This window comes from Orbicella franksi, chromosome 9, assembly GCF_964199315.1.
Source record: "Orbicella franksi chromosome 9, jaOrbFran1.1, whole genome shotgun sequence".
Taxonomy (NCBI): Eukaryota; Metazoa; Cnidaria; class Anthozoa; order Scleractinia; family Merulinidae; genus Orbicella; species Orbicella franksi.
This window is the reverse complement of record NC_138153.1, coordinates 6,718,981-6,737,882: the sequence shown is the minus strand read 5'-3', so window position 1 is coordinate 6,737,882 and position 18,902 is coordinate 6,718,981. Positions and strand designations below refer to the sequence as shown.

At 39.3% G+C, this 18,902-nt stretch overlaps 1 protein-coding gene and 1 pseudogene across 1 annotated transcript; both read left to right on the top strand.

Annotated features, from left to right (window-relative positions):
• Nucleotides 1-361: 361 nt before the first annotated feature.
• Nucleotides 362-18,902, top strand: part of LOC145497502 (uncharacterized) — a 111,750-nt pseudogene continuing 93,209 nt past the window's right edge.
• On the top strand, nt 6,906-11,551 carry LOC145496859 (uncharacterized). Its single transcript, XM_081476624.1, has 3 exons — nt 6,906-7,897; nt 9,069-9,316; nt 9,722-11,551. The coding sequence occupies exons 1-3, from the start codon at nt 7,750-7,752 to the stop codon at nt 10,079-10,081; spliced, it is 756 nt and encodes a 251-aa protein (XP_081332750.1). The 5' UTR covers nt 6,906-7,749; the 3' UTR covers nt 10,082-11,551.

Here is an 18,902-nt window from a genome sequence, read left to right as displayed (position 1 = left end):
TAACAAAAAGAAATAACTGTACTTTTACGATTACCCAGATTTGGAACTTTTCCAAATAGAATCTACATTCTTGTTTAGAAATTTAAGAGAAAAGCAGAATATTAGAAGTTCACTTTTTCACAAGTAAATGCTGCCATCCTAAACTAAAATGTTTCTTTAGTCTTCACAAAACTTTTTCGTATAAATTAACACAATGGCGAGGCATTGATAAAAGATTTCTAGCCAATGTAGACACTAGCGGTTTGCATGATGTTGGTGCGCCTAATAACTTACATTACTACTTACCGTCCGAAATTTTTATCCGTCCGAACTATTTACAGTACGGTGTAAGACCTCCAAAGCTCTTAGTTTCCTTCATGGCATGGAGCGAACTCTTCAGTGTTGTGACACTGGTCCAGATATACGTATATAAGAATTTGTGTTATTTTCTCGTCGGTGTGTCTCTTAACTTTGCGGTGATAAAACGAACCAATTTTAATAACTATTATTTACAAGCCTTCAGCCTATCCGTGCGTGTGCAGTGGCTTCTTTAATTACCCGCTGAAATACTTTCCAAAACAAATAAATAAGACAAGCCGCTCGAGAGAAGCAATTCGGGTTTATTTTAAGACCTTAAAACAAGGATTTCTATCGTTAAATTCGTGCCCCTGAACTACACATGACAATACGCTTCACTTCTTAGTTAGAGAGAGGATTTTTATTTTTGTTTTCTTTGCAAACCTGTTTCTCCAAGGAATAACTGAAGTTTACGTTGACGACACAAAAAGCTTGCAGCGAGATTTCAGGAACGGTGTCTTTTATGCCAACTTTGCTGTGCACAAATTTCGATATCTGAACATAACTGTATCGTGGTCAGCTTCGGTGAAAGGGCTTCGAGAGTGCGGTAAATTTTGTGTCGATCACTCATCGTGTTTCTCGGTTAATGTGGCTGCCTTTCGTGATGGGAATGGCTGGATTTTGTGTGAACTGTTACCTAGTGATAGATACAACAATTCCAACATGTTCATTGGCAGCGCGATGTTCCATCACTTGAGTATCAAGGTAAGTGTAGTTGGACCCCGAAAATTCAAATTCGGTTATTTGGAATTCTCCGTTATTTCGAACTCCAAACCATTCCTCCTGGATTTGTCCTTCCGTCATTTACTATCGGATATTTCGAACTCCCGCTATTTCGAACTATTTTTCGTTTCCCCTGAGAGTTCAACTGTAAAAAAATACTGTACTACGGTTTCTCGGTAACTGTTATGTCGTTTTGAATACAGAATTGTCATCGCCAAAAAAGGAACAATTTTTTGTTTATTACAAGATCACTATACAGTAAAATACGATATTCGGTCGTATGCCTTGGCCACAGTCGTGTTCTCGTAAAGTGTCACAAATAATTGAAACAGATTTTATATTAAGACTGAATCGATATGTGACACGCATTCTCTACAGCAAAGACTTTAAGACTTGGCTTTAAATTCTCCGCACGGAATCACTAATTGACCATTTCTAATTTTTTACAATAATCTTGAACTTAGTATGAGCAACATTAAAATTTTCTCTTTCAAATTAAGACGTGTAGTTAGAATATCACTGGGTATTTATATATAAGTCAAACGATTCGCGCGTTTTGATTGGTTGTTACTTATGATCTATCGGGGGACAGACGTATAGTGACGTCAATAACATTAACTCTACTTTTTGGTTTCTTTATATAAAACAGATAGCTCTGGGGGGCCGGGACGGGGGTTGCTCGTCGGAAATTTTGAAAAGGCCATCTAAGAGAAGGTACCAAGATCTTGCATTGTGAGCGTGAATTGAAATTTTTTTCTCTCCTCAGAGGTACCAATTCAAAAAAAACGAACATTATCTCATGCCATATGTTTTTTTTCGGCGCAATACCCCAAAAGGTACCACAAAAGCTCCGGCTGTGAACTATTTGAGGGTGAACACGCAATGAGGAACCAAAACCGCTTTTTCTAACCTCTAAAAGGTACGACAAGCCCCCGTGATTTTTATATGGGAGTGCCCCCCCCCCCCCCCCCGAGCCTGGTTTTCAGTATGAAAGAAGCGCAAGCACAAACATAAGCAAAAAGGTGGTGATCAGTAAATCAAAAGTTTGAAAAAATTAGCAAACTTACAAATCTGAATTAACGTACGTCTAAATCACAGCATGTACTCAGTGTCACTGTTGACAATTATTTTCTTTGGTGAAAACAGAGTCCTTGCTCCAGCATTCCCTGTATGAACAGTGCAACTTGTGTGGCCAAGTACGAAGATGGTGATTATCAGTGCGCCTGCCCTCTTGGATTTCATGGAAAGCACTGTGAAATACTAGGTAATTTATGACATGTTTTTTTTTCCTTCATAATTATGACGTATAATCGTTTGTTTCACAATCTGGTCACTTGTGATGCAGCCACACGATGTGGTCGACCACTCACGAGGTACTTGCAATCTGCATTGTGAGAAAGATTTAAACAAATAGATTCCATGTTGCCATGCGTCTGTTCAGTAATTGATCACAGATGAAGTCAAAATATGGTAAGAACAAAATAGTGGTCCATGAGGTGATAGCCGAGTGTGTGTTTGAAGTTCTTACCACGTTTTTAAGTATTCTGTGGTCTATTACTGAACAGACGCACGGCAACATGGAATCTATTTATTTTGTACAATAAAGGAACAAAAAATGTTACTGGCGTCATTCATACATCCTCCTTACAAATGATCATAAGTAACGACCAATGAAAATGCGAGAATAATTTGACTTGTTATATAAATTATTTGACCGCCATGAACAACCATAACACAAGTAGAAACAAAAACTTGGAGATCAGGGGTCGAGGGATTGTTCAACATGTGTAAAATAATTTCCTGTGTAACCAGGTCCAGCGGTTGACTGTCGGCAGATCAAGAGCCGGGGTATTTATCAAGATGGAATGTATTGGTTGGACCCGGATGCAGGAAGCCATTCAAACGCATTGCATTTCTAGCCTACTGTGACATGACGTCATACAATGGAGGATGGACCATGTCTTACACTACTGATGAATATGTCAAACCCAAGACTGAAGTCACATACAGCGCTCAGTTTCCTTATGGAAGTGACGGCTACAGGACCAACTGCAACAACATTCCAGTAAGTTGACTGATCATACATTAGTCAATCATGGAGAAAAGGCAATCCTCAATGGGGAAAAAAGATGGCGGCTCTATATTTTACCACAATACCTATCGAAGCGAACACAGCCCATTAGGCAGAAGGCAAACTATATTTTGTCAGAATTCGTTCCTGTATTAACCACATTGAAGCTTTTAGAACCTTCCTGTAAGTTTTAATGGGCATTGTTATGGTGTTTGCGCGCTACGACTTATGGGTACTTGTACCAGTCGCCATCTTTTTTCCTACACGGAGGATTACTTTTTAAAATAATGGAAAACCAGGCAAGAGACTATCACCAATGCTTCAAAATATGACTTTCTACCCTGATTTACTGAGTAGCACTGGACCGTCGGTCCATGGCGTCGTTGTTAACCAAGACTTTCTGTAATTAATGTCGATGTCATATTTCCTCCGGCTGAGGCCTAGACCTGGTAATAATTATTAGATAAAATTTGATCCAAATAAGGTGATTTGAACAGTTTTCAATTGACGGTCGTGAGACCAAATCAAAGGTAACCACTCTGGCCAATCAACACAGAAGACAATCCAGTGAACCAATCAAGACTTCAAAGAGATACAATGTAGTTGTCGCATGACGCGGAAAACGTGTGCGAGCGAGAAACGCTGGATTTTCGTTTTACCGCTAATTTGATGATCGACACGAATTTTTAAAGACAACCTCTCAGCATAGCAATGCAAAATGTTCTAGTCTACGGTGGTTGGCGTTATTTTTTGGTGGAAAAAATGATTATCGCTCAAGTGGCCTCGACCATTTACAAACGGAAAAATTGTAGCTGTCAGATTGGGGAACCAATACCACGAGATTTTATCAGTGAAAATGTAATTTGTGGTAAAATTTCTATTTTATCGAAACGGAACAGAGAACTGGGTACGAGCGTAGTACGCGAAAGCTCATGGCTAGTCGGTTTGTAAAAAGAGACTGTTGAGAAAGTTGTGACATTCTAGGGTCGGCCTTGCCACTAGCACTTTCGGATAAGGTTTATTTTTTGTTCTAGTGTTGTGTAAATAGCGTTATCTAATTTATCTTCGATTTTATTGTGAGTGGCACCACTGCATTTGGTCGGGGGTACACGGACCCTATTTTTCCTAATAAGAGGTAGAATGTCATTTGATGAATCTTTTATCCACTTTGTTGTAATCTTATTGTGTCGATTAAAACATATCTTGGTCCTGGCTGACCAACGCGCCTATGCCTCATAACCTTTGAGTGTGTTCGGTTTTGTCATGAAGGCAAAATAGAAAATTGTTTATCCCATAACTCATCTACGACCAAAAAGTTATGTTTCCGTTTTATCAGTTCACAGAAATCTTCTTCATCGATCACCAAACTGGAAACAAAGCCTACTTCAAGCGAAGAGTCAACCAGCCCATAACGGCCGCTGGGAACTATGGGAAGACTGCTGGTACCTATGGATTGTGAGACGGCGTGGGTGCAAACAACGCCTACTCCTACCAGCTGCTTATCTGCGATACTTCTTTCTATGCTGGCTTCTTCGTTTCTGGTTACACGAGTAGCTGTTACAAGCAGTGTAATTCTTGGTGTAATGATCGTACCACGCCTTACTTCCGTACAGCGACAACTCAATCCAACTTTAAAGGTGTAGCCTTTAACAACAATGGTGCTACTGCCCTCGACAATAGGCTTATTAGTGTTGGTCTGCGTTGAGATAGCACTATAACTGGTTTTATCATTAATTAGCATATGATTGATGGTTCTTTACCAATTAATCTCGGGCTCTCTTCATGCCTAAATAATATGGCCAAAAAAAAAAACATTCTCGGGAAGATTGGAACAACAAGTAAACATAAATGAATCGCACAAAAATATTGCACTCGTCAGTTGATTCGAGGAGGAGTACAACTAGTTGTCCCTTCGATCAGAAATGATTTTGAGTCAAAAAGTAGTCATCTGTACGTTGGAGGAAGTGGCGACAAAGATGTTGGAATATTTTCAATTTCAAGCTTAAGAAGACGTGTAAGGAAAGTACTCAAGATTTTTTGGACGAGCACCCACTCTAACGAAAACCTTACCACAGGACAACTAGCACCACATGGCGACGGAAAGGACACATCAACGGTCCTGAATGCGTATATACACCCCAGGGTTGCCAGGAGATGGACTGCTGCGGGGAAGAGTGAAGGACTTACACTACGGTGTGCGCATCTTGAAAAGTTTAGCCTAACTTTTTTAAGTTCGTCGTTTGTAATCCGAGTCAATCTTCTCCATTCTCAGCCATCCTTGTTCCATAATGGTAGATTATCATCTCTTTAGTGTTCTTCTATCTTAGCAAACTACTATTTTAAGGTTTTCTTCAATTTAAAGGTAATTTTGTATGTTCCCAAAATAACTTCAAATTGCATTGCCTTTCGCTCCCTCGAAAAGTTGTTGATAAGGACTAAAGCCACGCTTGGTCATCTCGAGGACAAAATGGCATATCTTCTTTTCTTATTTTCGAAAAAAATAATTAACATAGCTTTCTGGGTAATGTGTATTAAGCTTTGGAGTTTCGAGTATATTAATTTAATTAAAAGCCCGCAAATGTGTGTCCTGTTCGTTGTGAACTCAACGGAGGTTCTCTCGTTGCATTCAATATCTTTTCTAGTGCGCCAATTTGTAAAAAGGTGCAAACTGCCAAATTTGTTTAAGAAAACAAAGGTTTGAAGCATTTACAAGTTATATAACTTGTTATATCTTTCACGAAATCTACTTTCCTGTCGAAATGGGTTCGGAATTTATTACATTTTAGGTGAGCAGTTGTATAGACCTTTTTCATAAATGGCTGCCAATTATAAATTATTTTGTAAGTATTAAAACTAACCTGACTAACCTCGTTTTTGAGTGGATAATTCAAACTAGTGAGGCTAATTTAAATGCAAACAAAAGAATTTTAAATTGGCAGCCATTTATGAAAAAGGTCTAGAGGGCAAACAAACTATTTTGAGAAGCTATAATATTTTGAACGAATTGAACATTCCCAGGGCCGGCTTTTCTGGCGGAGTGCTTTCATCTCCAGACTTAAATTATTGCTCGATTTTCTGAACAACTTAACTAAGAGGGGGTCTACCTTCATTACTAATTTAACATTTTCTTTCTCAAGAATCTTGTAATAACGAATGATAAAGAAATGTTTGCAAATTAAAGATTTAGGTGACCGTGAAGGCAGCGAAGGATATTTCAAGATGAGAAAATAGTATATTTTTACATACCCGAAGGAAAAACCAACCTTACTAAATTTTTTTGTCCCTTTTTAATTAAATCTCGATAATTGCAAACTGGTAAAATAAGCAAAGGAAGCAAATGTCTATCATAAACATTCATATGCAAATCAAAAACCTCTCCCCACCGTGTTTTTAACCAGCTTCGTACACTCAACCTCTCGTCTTCGTTCCGTCCTTGTTTTACCTCACAGAATCGACGATCCGTAAAGGAAGCTTCACAGTTTCACAACTGAACATTAGAAAGTCACATCAACTTCTTTCGTCAAGTTATATGAAAATTGATTTGGCTTGAAAGCAGGTGTGAGTTAACATTATTTTCCTTTTGGAAAAGAAGCTTCTATAAAGCCGGCTCATGAACACGAATAAAACGGGCTACCAGAGCGTAACACAGATGTAACTGGACCTAACTATGATTAGCTTCGCCTCCGCTTCTCTAGAAGCAATTCTTCTTCTTAGTGTCTCTGCAAACATGGTTCATGTTGATGGTACGACAAACTTGAAGCGAAATTCAGGGGACGGTCTCGCTTTCGCCAAATTTGCTGTGCACAAATTTCGATACCTGAACTTAACTACATTAATGTCTGCTTCTGTGAAAAAGCTTGGAGAGTGCGGTAAGCTTTGTGTTGACCATTCTTCGTGTTTCTCAACCAATCTGGCGGCGTTTTCTGATCAAGATGGATGGACTTTGTGTGAACTGTTGCCAAGCGATCGACACAATAACTCCGACAAGTTTCTTGAAAACGCGGTGTTTCATCACTTAAGCATAAAGGCAAGTAAGTTTTTGTTACATAGTAGTTGTTACACTGACGAAATAAATTGTTCTTGTTGCTGCTGTTGCTTGGGGCTTGTTGTGATTTTGCTGCTGCTGTTAAAGTGCGGCGTTTTTGTTTATAAATAAATTAAATTACAATATTTAGAGAGGTAGCCACATCAGTCTCAACTAGTTTTAACGCGGGTCCTCTCTCCTGGTCGAATTGGAATTTGGAGATGTTGGTTTTTGTGGAGGGAGGAAAACATTGAAAGCCCCGGAGCAAGGCGAGAACCAACAACAAACTCAACTCATATATGACACCGCCGGGCAGTTATCGAACCCGGGCAACATGCCTTGGTGGGAGGCGAGCGCTCTCACCACTGCACCGTCCCTGCTCCCCATAGTAAGGGAGCATTTCAGATAAATACAACAAGTCGTAATACGTTGCGTTGATTTTCCTCATTCCTGAAATTAAAGCTCTTCTTTCGCGTTAATTCCCTTCATTAGAAAGCTTTGTTTCCTTCTGATTCGCGTTAATTTAGGTCGCGTAAAGTTTCGAAACCTTAATTAACACTAGCGTAAATTCCCATAAAAACGTAACTCTAATGACATGAATTCTCTCCCCCACCCCCGGCAACAGAGTCCTTGCTCCAGCGCTCCTTGCTTGAACCGTGCAACATGTGTGGCCAAGTACGAAGATGGTGATTATCAGTGCGCATGCGCTGCAGGATTTGGTGGAAAGCACTGCGAAATACTAGGTAATTTATGTCATGATTTTTACATAATAATAAAAGGTCTGGATAGTAGCAGACATGTTAAAATTTTGAGAAACAACACAACGTTTTTTAAAAACATGTTTCAACAGAATCTTCTGTCATCTTCAGTTTGAATTGCAAAGTACAGCGTTGAATATATAGTGTACGAAAAATGCTAATTGACTATAAGAACAAAAGGAAACATGACAACGTAAAATATTACAAGGAAAGTATTAACATGATAAAGTTGATGATTTCGTGTAGGTTTTTCGCATTGAATGTAAATAGCTTCTTTTATCTTAAGCTGGAAGGTGGTGGAAGCGTGATCTAGGATACTGAAACAGTCATTAAAAAGCGTTGTGTTGTTTCTCAAAATAATAGTAAAAAAGTTTTATGGCCGGACATTTATCTCACAATGTGATCACTTGTGATGTCTCAGGGTGTAATCACGATGTGGTCGCTTTCGATCTACATTACTAGTGACCAAATTTCTATTATCATACTTTACCACGATGAACAGCCACATCCCAAGATAAACATATTGGAAAACACAATGAAAGAAGAACTTAAAGCCCTTAACATGTTGAAAAGTGGTTTGAATAAACAAAGTTAAAAATTATTTGCTCACACCGTACGAATACACGGATACACACCCCACGACTTAACTTTAAAGAACCCACACACTCATCGTCAAGAGCAGGGCACGACGTTCCCGGTGTTGTGGTCTGGTCTTTGCCCATTGTGCTGTTGAAATGCTCGGAGACATTAACTGTTAAAGCTACTCTACAATCCGAGGGTAAATAAAGTATACTACTACTACTACTACTACTAACGAGGTAAAAACCTGTTAGATTAAAATATAGTTCTGAGGTAGTTTGAAATTTTCTTCTCAAAAAGACTTCCTGTTAAACTAGTTTAACTAGTTTAGTTGGTGTGAATGGGGCATTAGTCTATTTTGGTCTGAGTATGAATAATTCTGAAAATGTTTGCTTACTTTAATTGTCGTCTATTTCCGTGATATTATAAAGTTAACAAATATTTGTGCATTTTACGCATGACTATAGATCACTCCTTGCTTTCTAGCCTGCGTTCTAGGGTAAATAGAATCCAATATTTGGAGATCAGGGGTCGAGGGATTGTTCAACATGTGTAAAATAATTTCCTGTGTAACCAGGTCCAGTCGTTGACTGTCAAGAGATCAAGAATCGGGGTATTTGTCAAGATGGAATGTATTGGTTGGACCCGGATGGAGGAAGCCATTCAAATGCATTCCAGGCCTACTGTGACATGACGTCATACAATGGAGGATGGACCATGTGTTACACTACTGATGAATATGTCAAACCCAAGACTGAAGTCACCTACAGCGCTCAGTTTCCTTATGGAAGTGACGGCTACAGGACCAACTGTAACAACATCCCGGTGAGTCGATTTCTAAGTCCTCTCTAGTACCAGTCCTCAGCCTCTCCCAGGCGGCGTCCAGTTAGTTGGGACGCAGCGCAAAAAAACAGCGCACGACAGAAAACTGGGTTGAAACGCGACGCGGATTAGGGTTGTGATTTACTTCATTTACAAAACTGTATATTTTAAAGTTAAATGTAAGAATATCACAAGTATGATGATTGACTATGCCTTGCTGCAGTGCTTTTTTGGGTTTACATTTTCAAGCTTTAATAATGACTGATCCACTTTTAAAATATCTAGATGGACTGGGGACGAGACTATCACGATCAATCGTGGACAGTTTCCCCAAAAACCTGACCTCAGTGATCCTCTCAACATTTAGGTTTTGTAGTCTTATTAGTTTTCCATTTTCGTTCATTCAAGTTCACAGAGATCATCTTCATCGATCACCAGACTGGAAACAAGGCCTACTTCAGGCGAAAATTCAGCCAGTCTATAACCGCCGCTGGGAACTATGGGAAGACCGCTAGTACCTATGGATTGTGGGACGGTGTAGATACAAGCAACAGTTATTCCTACCAGCTGCTGATCTGTGATCATTCTTTTCTCAGTGGCTTCTTCGTGTCTGGTTACACGAGTAATTGTTACAAGGTGTGTAACAATTGGTGTGGCGATACATCCTCGCCGTACTTCCGTACAGCCTCGAGTTACAGGGGCGTGGCATTCAACACCAATGGTCATAACCATATGAGTAACAGGCTCATTAGTGTGGGGCTGCGTTAGATTGCACTGAACTTTTTGGACTCGTTGTGTCGTTATTATTGAATGTGACGTTCAGCCATGGAAAGTTGTTCTTTAAGGAAAATATTACTTTTTATCCTACAATACCCTTAGATCAATCAGTGACATTATTCAGTGAAAGTATGCCAATAGATCCCATAGTCAAGTTAGGGGAATGAAATTTCATACAAGCGCGCACAGTACATAATTACCTTAACACACTTTAGCCAACTAACGAAACCTTCAACGTTGTTGTGAAAAGAAGCTCCTTTAATAAACAAATGTGTATTGTCTGTCGATATCTTATGGTCATTAGTCATTAGTCAAAGATAACAACAGGGGCGATGGTAAACTATTCATTCTTCTCATTTCTCAATTCAGTCTCTTCCTACTCAACACGATTGTGTGCTCCCAGTGATTCTAAGCCTTACGGAGCCTTACGTATTAGGATAGAAATTGTCCTACCCTACCCCCTAAAATGGGATGACAACATTGCGTGACGAACAAGAAACCGCTGCATGCAAGGATTCAAGCTATCAAACCATGTTGATCAAACGTAATAGTTTGGTGTAGTGCAAAGCAAGCAACTATCTACAAATGACTTGGCCGTTTTTGACTTATATGCAGTGGTGATCATATGTGTCGAAAGAGGGTCACAGATTCATGGTATTCGACCGTTAAATAAGTTGACAGTTGGCGATGTACAACGGACGTTATGTAAACAAAAGCAAACTTCTGCTTTATGTGCGACGAATGGTGAGAGAAACACGTCAAATCGGCTTTGGACCTGCCTTTTACAGCAAATGAGGTTAGAACATTTCGAAATTATCAGCTCTGTGTCTATTTCAACTTAACATAGGTCAAGTCATGTGGCGCATGCTAAAATATACGTCTAACCCGTAAATTGAAATTTGACGACGGATGGTCAAATGTTTGCATTTTTGACGTACTTTGAAAAGCTCTCGCGTCGCTCACAATCGTTTGCCCAAAGAAATTTTTACAGGAATCTGTAGACCATCCTTCTGCGATTCAACCACCAGAAGCTTGATCCATTTGAAGGTTTCGCACATGGTGAAAATTAATTATATTCACGGAGTACTTTTAAGTGAATGAAATACATGTCTTCGAAATTTAATTATTTTGCACCCAAAACGACAACGCAACATTCCCTAAAATCAACCCAGTACACATTTAAACATTGCACCAAAATATTTGAGTGTTTTAAAGACGGAAGAATGATGTGGTTTTGCATGCGAGGCTCTCAAACTTGCTTAATAAAATGGTGCGTCAAATGACGATTTTAACGGAATTTGGTAATTTGCATATTTCTTTGAAATAAAAGGATATTTTGCCAAAAAAACTATCCAGTAGTTTTTGTCATGCCCTAGCCTATCTACCATGAAAATATGAGCGAAATCGAATTTCCGACCCTTGCCGAGTTATTTTCCATTTTTATGGACAGGGACTCTTAAAAGCTTAGCTGCATCTCAGCTTGTTTACATCATGTCATTGTTGCCATCTTCGCAATCTTATCTGAAAGAGATAAATTAACTTCTGTACAATTTTCCGTGGGATGGGAGAGGGAATAAAATTAAAAGAAGCGTGATGTTAAACGAATACAAAGATGCTGGATTAAAAATGTTAGACATTCGATCCTTCACTCATGCTCTGAATTCAAAATGGGTAATGAAGTATCTGGATGACAACAATCACGCAAAATGGAAACTATTTTTTGACTTTTTTATTAAACAATATGACGATAAATTTCTTCTGACTGGTAATTTGAAGCAAGCTGATGTAGCTGGTTTGAACATTCAGGACTCTTTTACCAAGCAAGCAATCGAAATCTGGTCAAATTTAATTCATGAAGAAAACCCAACACACTTCGGCAATGCGCCAATTTGGTACAACTCCCTTATAAGAATTGAAAACCGGCCAATATTTTATTCTGATTGGTCTCGTGCGGGAGGTAATCAGGCCAAAGACTTGCTAGATCAAAAGTTTGACTTTTTAAAGTATAAGGATTTTAAATCTCGCTACAAAGTTAATACCACCTTTTTAAGGTACTATGGTGTAGTCTCCGCCCTGTTAAAATTAAAAAAGTCTTTTCAGGACCAGGCTATGTGAACTCTGAAGACCAACTTACTCGTAGTCAAAAGTTACTATTGTCCTCAAGCTTTTGCAATAAGGCGTATAAGTTAATTGTCAAAAGAATCACTTCATCGCCTGATAAAAGCCAGAGTAAATGGATAGCTGACTGCGAAAACTACGAAAACTTCATAGAATGGGATAAGTCATATATTTTGCCTTTCTATTGCACGAAAGAAACCAAACTTCAGACTTTCCAAGTTAAGCTTCTTCACAGAAAAATTGCAACGAATGATCATCTCTATAAAATAGGTTTCTCTTTAACAGACATATGTACTTTCTGTGAACAAAAAAGAGGAAGCCTGATTCATCTCCTCTGGGACTGGGAATTCGTTCAAACCTTTTGGCAAAACATCCAACACTGGTTGATACAGCATCAGATAAAGCCACAGAACGTTTCTTTGACCCTACAAATCTGCCTGGGACTAGTTGATAGTGCAGAGGATATACTTCTACACCATGTACTTCTAATTGGCAGATATCACATTTATTCATCGAAAATAAAGAATACTCTCCCGAATTTACAAGTATTTTCACAAACTTTCCTTAGGTGTCAGGAAATCGAAAAATGTTATGCTTATAAGACAAACACTGTCAAGAAATACAATTCGAAATGGAATCTATTCAAATGAACTGTGACTTCAATCCACTTCTTTTCTTTAGCAGCTCCCCTTTTTGCCTTTCAATTCTTTTTCTAATTTTACTCTTTATTTTTCCAAAACCTTACACCTGGACTGGCGGCCTCCTTAGTAGTTTGTTTTTGTGTGAGTGTGTCCTTGTTCCTTTTGCCTTTTCTCTGTTGTTTCTTATCTTGTACATGCTTTTTATAATGAGCATGCTTCCCCAAATCTAGACACAATATTTCAGATCAACTAGAAAGAAAATCATTAAGTCGTTAAAAAGTGTGCACCAGCATTATGTAACAGCGTGTGGTAGCTAGTAAAAAAAAAAAAAAAAAAAAAAAAAAATATATATATATATATATATATATATATATATTGTAATAAATAGCATTATTTTTTTTTCGTAGAAATATAAGTAATGTGAATCATTAAGTCGTTAAGAATTATACAAAAGTGTGCACCAGCATTATGTAACAGCGTGAGGTAACTAGTAAAGAAAAAACATTGTAATAAATACAGGCGCGGATCCATACCGGTTTCCACCGTTTTACGGAAATCGGTCAGAATTTTCATGATAAAAAAAAAATCAATAGATATGTATATATTTTTAATAAAAGTAAAGTGCAAGATAAATCTCGAAAATAGTTGTGACATTTATTTTTTATTTATTCTTTTTTGCCAGTTACCGGAAATAGACAAGGGTCATAGACACGTTCTGGCGGCCAAATTTTACAGCCGGGAAATCACTAGTCTCCCGACGCCGGTCACGCCATCACGTCATCGCCGCGGGCGTCTAGACCAAAATTAGATTTCCCCGGGCGATTTGTGCAATTCTGCTACTCGGTTAGCCTGTATGATCATTCAACGTCGTTGGACAACGACTTCAACAAGGGTGTGGAATACATAACAACGTCAAGATGTCACAAATTACTGACTACTTCAGGAAAAAAGGTTAGTTCGGGTCTTTGTTAATAATGGTTGGGCGTGGACAAATTGATTTTACTGAAAAGTTATTTTCGTTCGGTATGCACACGCCTGGCTGACGTGACACCCAGACGTGCTTGTCGGGACTGAAATTTGTCCTCTTTCTAATACTTGAACAAATGATTTATCTTTGCAGTGGAAACTCGTTCTGGCAATGGCTTTGAGGCGACTGAAAACATATTTCCGAAGCACGATGCTACAGACGAGATTGACAGGACTTGCCTTGCTGCACATTCATTACAACATGGACATTGACTTTGACGAAATAATTCGCAGATTTGCAAGGCTTCATCCAAGGAGAATGGAACTGGCAAATATATTGTCTGACTGACTCAAAAAGCCAGGAAATTAAAGGATATTTTAGGTAGTTAAAATTGAAAAAATTTCCCGGGGGAGCATGCCCCCGGCCCCCCTAGGGGCTTGCGCCTGATAAGGGTAGCAAGGCAAAAGTCCTTCGATAAAGTAAAAGAACAACGGAATCTGATAATAAAAGGAAAGTGTAGTTTGTGATTATTCGATCAGGTCTCTTCCTTTTCTTGGACCGGCGTAAAAATATTTCGATCTGTTTTGTGATTAAATATATATTTCGACTATATATAAAAAGTTGGAACCTCGGCTCCTGGCCTTGATTCAGTATAAGTTGACCTGGTTTATTGACAACTAGAACTGTAAGAAAACATCGTAAGATAATTCCCCTCGCCAGAAGTTTACCATCCGCATATTTGTCATTCGCAATTTTCCATCCGCAATGTTTCATCCTCATTTTTCCATTTTCAGTCCATGTGCACTTTTCCATCCTCATTTTTCCATGCGCATTTTTCCATCCTCATTTTTCCATGTGCCTTTTTCCATCCGCATTTTGTCATCCGCATATCCGTCATCCGCCATCTGCCAGACCCCTGAGTGACGATTAAAATCGCCGGTACTCGAAGTCCAGCGGTCAATCTACAAAATTCAAAATGGCGGACGAGTACTGAGTAGAAATTTCTGTATGGGTAATATTTAGAGTTTTTTGTTGTAAAACTACCTTCACTTCACTTCACTTAGCTTCTTTGTGCCTCGTGGCACATAAGGCCTCCACAGAATGCCTCCAATTTTCTCTGTTGGCTGCAGCAGCTCTTGCCTCATCCCATGTACGCCATCCTGCGCTGTTCCTCTCTCTCTCAACTGTTCTTCGCCAGGTGGTCTTAGGCCTTCCTCTCTTCCTTTTTCCTTCAGGTGTCCATGATAGGGCTATGTTGGTATGGCTGTTTCTGTTTTGTCGTAAGACATGCCCTATCATCTTCCATCTTCTCCTCTTAACCTCTTCACTAAGGAACTTCGTCTCTGCCTTCTCAAGGAGCTCTCTAGTGGTAACGTGATCTTGCCATTTTATTTTGAGAATCCTCCTGAGGCATTTGTTGTGAAACACATCTATTCGTTGGTCATCTCCCATGTTCATCTTCCATGTCTCACATCCATACAGTAGCACCGGTACAACTAAGGTTTTAAACAGTCTAAGCTTGGTCCTCTTCATGATGTTCCTTGAGTTCCATATTCTTTTGAGTCTGGCAAATGTCCCTCTCGCCTTGGACAGCCTGTTTTTCAGATCTTTCATTCCTCCTCCCTCCTTACAAATGGTAGCCCCCAGATAATTAAACTCCTCAATTTCGCCGATATCTTGCCCATCTACTGCAACCTTCTCCTGACTCTTCCCGTTGATCCTCATCACCTTTGTCTTTCCTTTGTTGATTTTCAGCCCGACCCGTCTTGCTTCCTCATTCATTTTAGTAGTCTTGTTCTGTATATGCTGTTTAGTAAAACTACCTTCGTGCTAGGCATATTTAGGAGATATGTTTAACAGGACTGGCAGAGAACTTTACTTCTGTCGATATGAACACAGTTCTCCTGTAAGATCATCTCTGAAATGGGAGGAAACACAGTTCAATGGAGTGGAAGTGAATTTGAGTCAGCGTGAAGACAACCCTAACCTTGATGAGTTTTCTACGAGGTTAAAAGGTAAGTTCACGTTCTGTAAAAGAACAAAACTTGCAATAAACTTAAGATACACGGCATTCCGTAGAGCCATGTTGTGCCAGCCATTCTCTTTAATCTCATGCTGCTATGGTTCTTTGTCACATAACAAATTAAAAATAAATATTTTTTTTAGGTGTCACGGTATTTAGCACTGCTGTGCTAATTAGAGATACTATATATGAAGAAGGAAATATTGTTAATAATACTGTTCAAAAACTTTTTAAAAGCCATGCTGGTTGGAGGCTGACCAGTGAGCTATTGACAGGACACCGAGGAAATCCCTCCAGAGGGGCGGATTTGAACCTGAGACCTCCACATAACAAATTCGGCACCCTAACCACTGGGCCATGTCACCTTCTTCACGTGTAACTATCAATTATATAAGAATCAAATTCACTGGTTTGTAAAGTAGTTCTGAAGACTCTCTGAAGATCCATTGATTTCAAGTCTACTACACCTGCTGGTCTATACAAAAGTGGGATGGCCTGGCAGGATGGGAGATGGGTGACATGAAGAAATGCAAAATTAGGTGTTTTAGTTTTTAATGTTGTTTTATAGTGGCAATATTAACTTGGATTATATTGCATACTTATGAAGCGCCATATTGGACAATATTGTTATTCAAGTTATATTATTTTTAATAAATATATTGGGCTATGACAAATACATGAAAGGCTATTACAAATATATGAAAGGCTATGACAAATATATTAACGACTGTTACAAATATATTAAGGACTACCTCGAAAAAATATTTACGGCTATGACGAATATATTAACGCCTATCTAAATGAAGTTACTGCTATTGTGCCACTGTATTAATGGCCAGTGGAGTCAACTAGACAAAATGGCGGCGGAGGTGGACGATTTAGAGGCCTTTTTTTCTTCACTCGATTCCTTCGCTTTTTCGTCAAGCTCAGCGAAATCTACACAGTGATAATCTCAATGTTTTAGAGTATTTTGAGCGCAGGTTAGATGATCACGCCCACGTCATTAGATCCGTTATTCTACAATGCGAACAACAGAGCGCAAGCGAAGACTAAATTCAGCTGTTGGATTTGGTCCATGAAGAAGTCAACGGTTTAAATGATCAGGTCCAAGACTTGTGTAATACACGGAGAAACTTTGCTTCGGAAATGGGATTCTCGTGTCCAGTGGAAGTCTACAGGGCCAGGCAGGCCAAGATTTCACATTCCCGAAGAGGTAATCAGAGGATTACATGATGTTCATGGCGTTTGGATAGAAGTGGCCAAAGAAGCACGTGTTTCTTACAAAACAATTCTACGAAGGCGACATCAGTATTCCATGGCAGTTAGTAACACAACTGGTTCAAGAATCACTTACTCTGATATTTCAGATGCAAGACTTTGTGAAATTATTGGTGAAGTGCTTCAAGTATTGCCAAATGCAGGCGAAACGTACGTAATTGGGTCATTACGAAGTAGGGGAATGTGTGTTCAGAGGTGGCGTATACGGGAAGCGATTTTTACCGTGGACCCAGGTAGCCGTGCTCTCAGACGATGTCAGGCAGTTGTAAGGCGAACATACAATGTTCCCTGCCCAAATGCACTTTGGTAAGATAAATTCAAATTCTTTAATAATTATCCAGATCCTGGAGATAACCCTGGATAGCCAACCGTAAAATTTACGGTGCAACGGTTTGTAAATAAATTACTCTTTGGCATTTCATGCTGTAAATGCGTTCAGTTAAGTGGGAATCTCCACTACTGTAGAACCTTTTAAAGCCCCCCCACCCGCTGTCGTGTCAATGTCATTGCTCTCAACAACTCTCATAGGATCGTGCAGTCAGATGTTCTTGATGCAAGCATAAGTGACCACAGCGTTGTTTTTTGTACCATCAAAGGGGGTGTCAAAAAACTACCGCCCAGGGTGTTCGAGTATCGCTGTTTCAAAAACTATGATAAAGATACATTTCTGAAAGACTTAAATTACGTTCCATGGTCTATTATTGAGAGCACAAATGACGTTAATGATGCCTTACACCTTTGGGAGAGCCTTTTCAAAAGCGTTGCCGACGATCATGCTCCGATGAAGACAAAACGAGTTAAGGGAAAACAGTCTCCTTGGATTACGAAAAAGCTTTTAGAGATACGGCGTGATCGTGATTACCATAAAAAGAAGGCGCGAATTTTAAATTCCAAGTACAACTGGCAAATGTACCGAAAGCTGAAAAACTGTGCAAATCGAGAGGAGAGAAGGCTTAAATCGGAATATTATTGCCGTTTAATAGAGGATGCTAAAGGTGAAAGTTGCAGGATGTGGAAAGCGATCAAAGAAACTCTTCCATCTAATCGCTGTGAAATTAACGCAATCTTTTCTGATGGGAAATTGCAAACTGATCCTACAAGCATTGCCGAAACTTTGAATAATCATTTCTCAAGCATTGGCAAGAAGCTTGCCAAAGCCTTTAGCGGTGCTTTGCCGGATCAGTGCTTTGCATGCAGCTCAAATTTTTCTCTCCAGCACGGAACAATATCCTTTGTTGAAGAGCAGTTGAGTCAGCTGAAGATCAATAAGGCCATTGGACTGGATAACATCAGTGCTCGCCTGCTCAGAGATTCAGCAAGTGTACTCGCTCGTTCACTACGATATATCATAAACCTGTCCCTGGAAAGTGGCCGATTCCCATCTTCATGGAAATGTGCTAAAGTAACTGCGCTCTTTAAGCAAGGTGACAGAAGTGACAAAGATAACTACCGCCCGATTTCTATCCTTCCCACCGTCAGTAAAGTGATCGAGAGAGCTGTACATTCTCAACTTAATGGCTACCTTGCTTCCAATAACCTTCTTTTCGTTAACCAATTTGGTTTCAGACGTGGAAGATCTACCAGTCTAGCTTTAACTCAGTTTACCGATGGGGTACTAGGAAATTTGGACGAAGGATTAGTTAACGGTGTAGTGTTCATCGATTTAAAGAAAGCGTTTGATACGGTGGACCATGGCATTATGTTAAAGAAGCTTAAAGCCATAGGAGTAACCAGCACTGACCTTGCATGGTTTGACTCTTATCTTTCATCTCGTTGTCAGAAAAC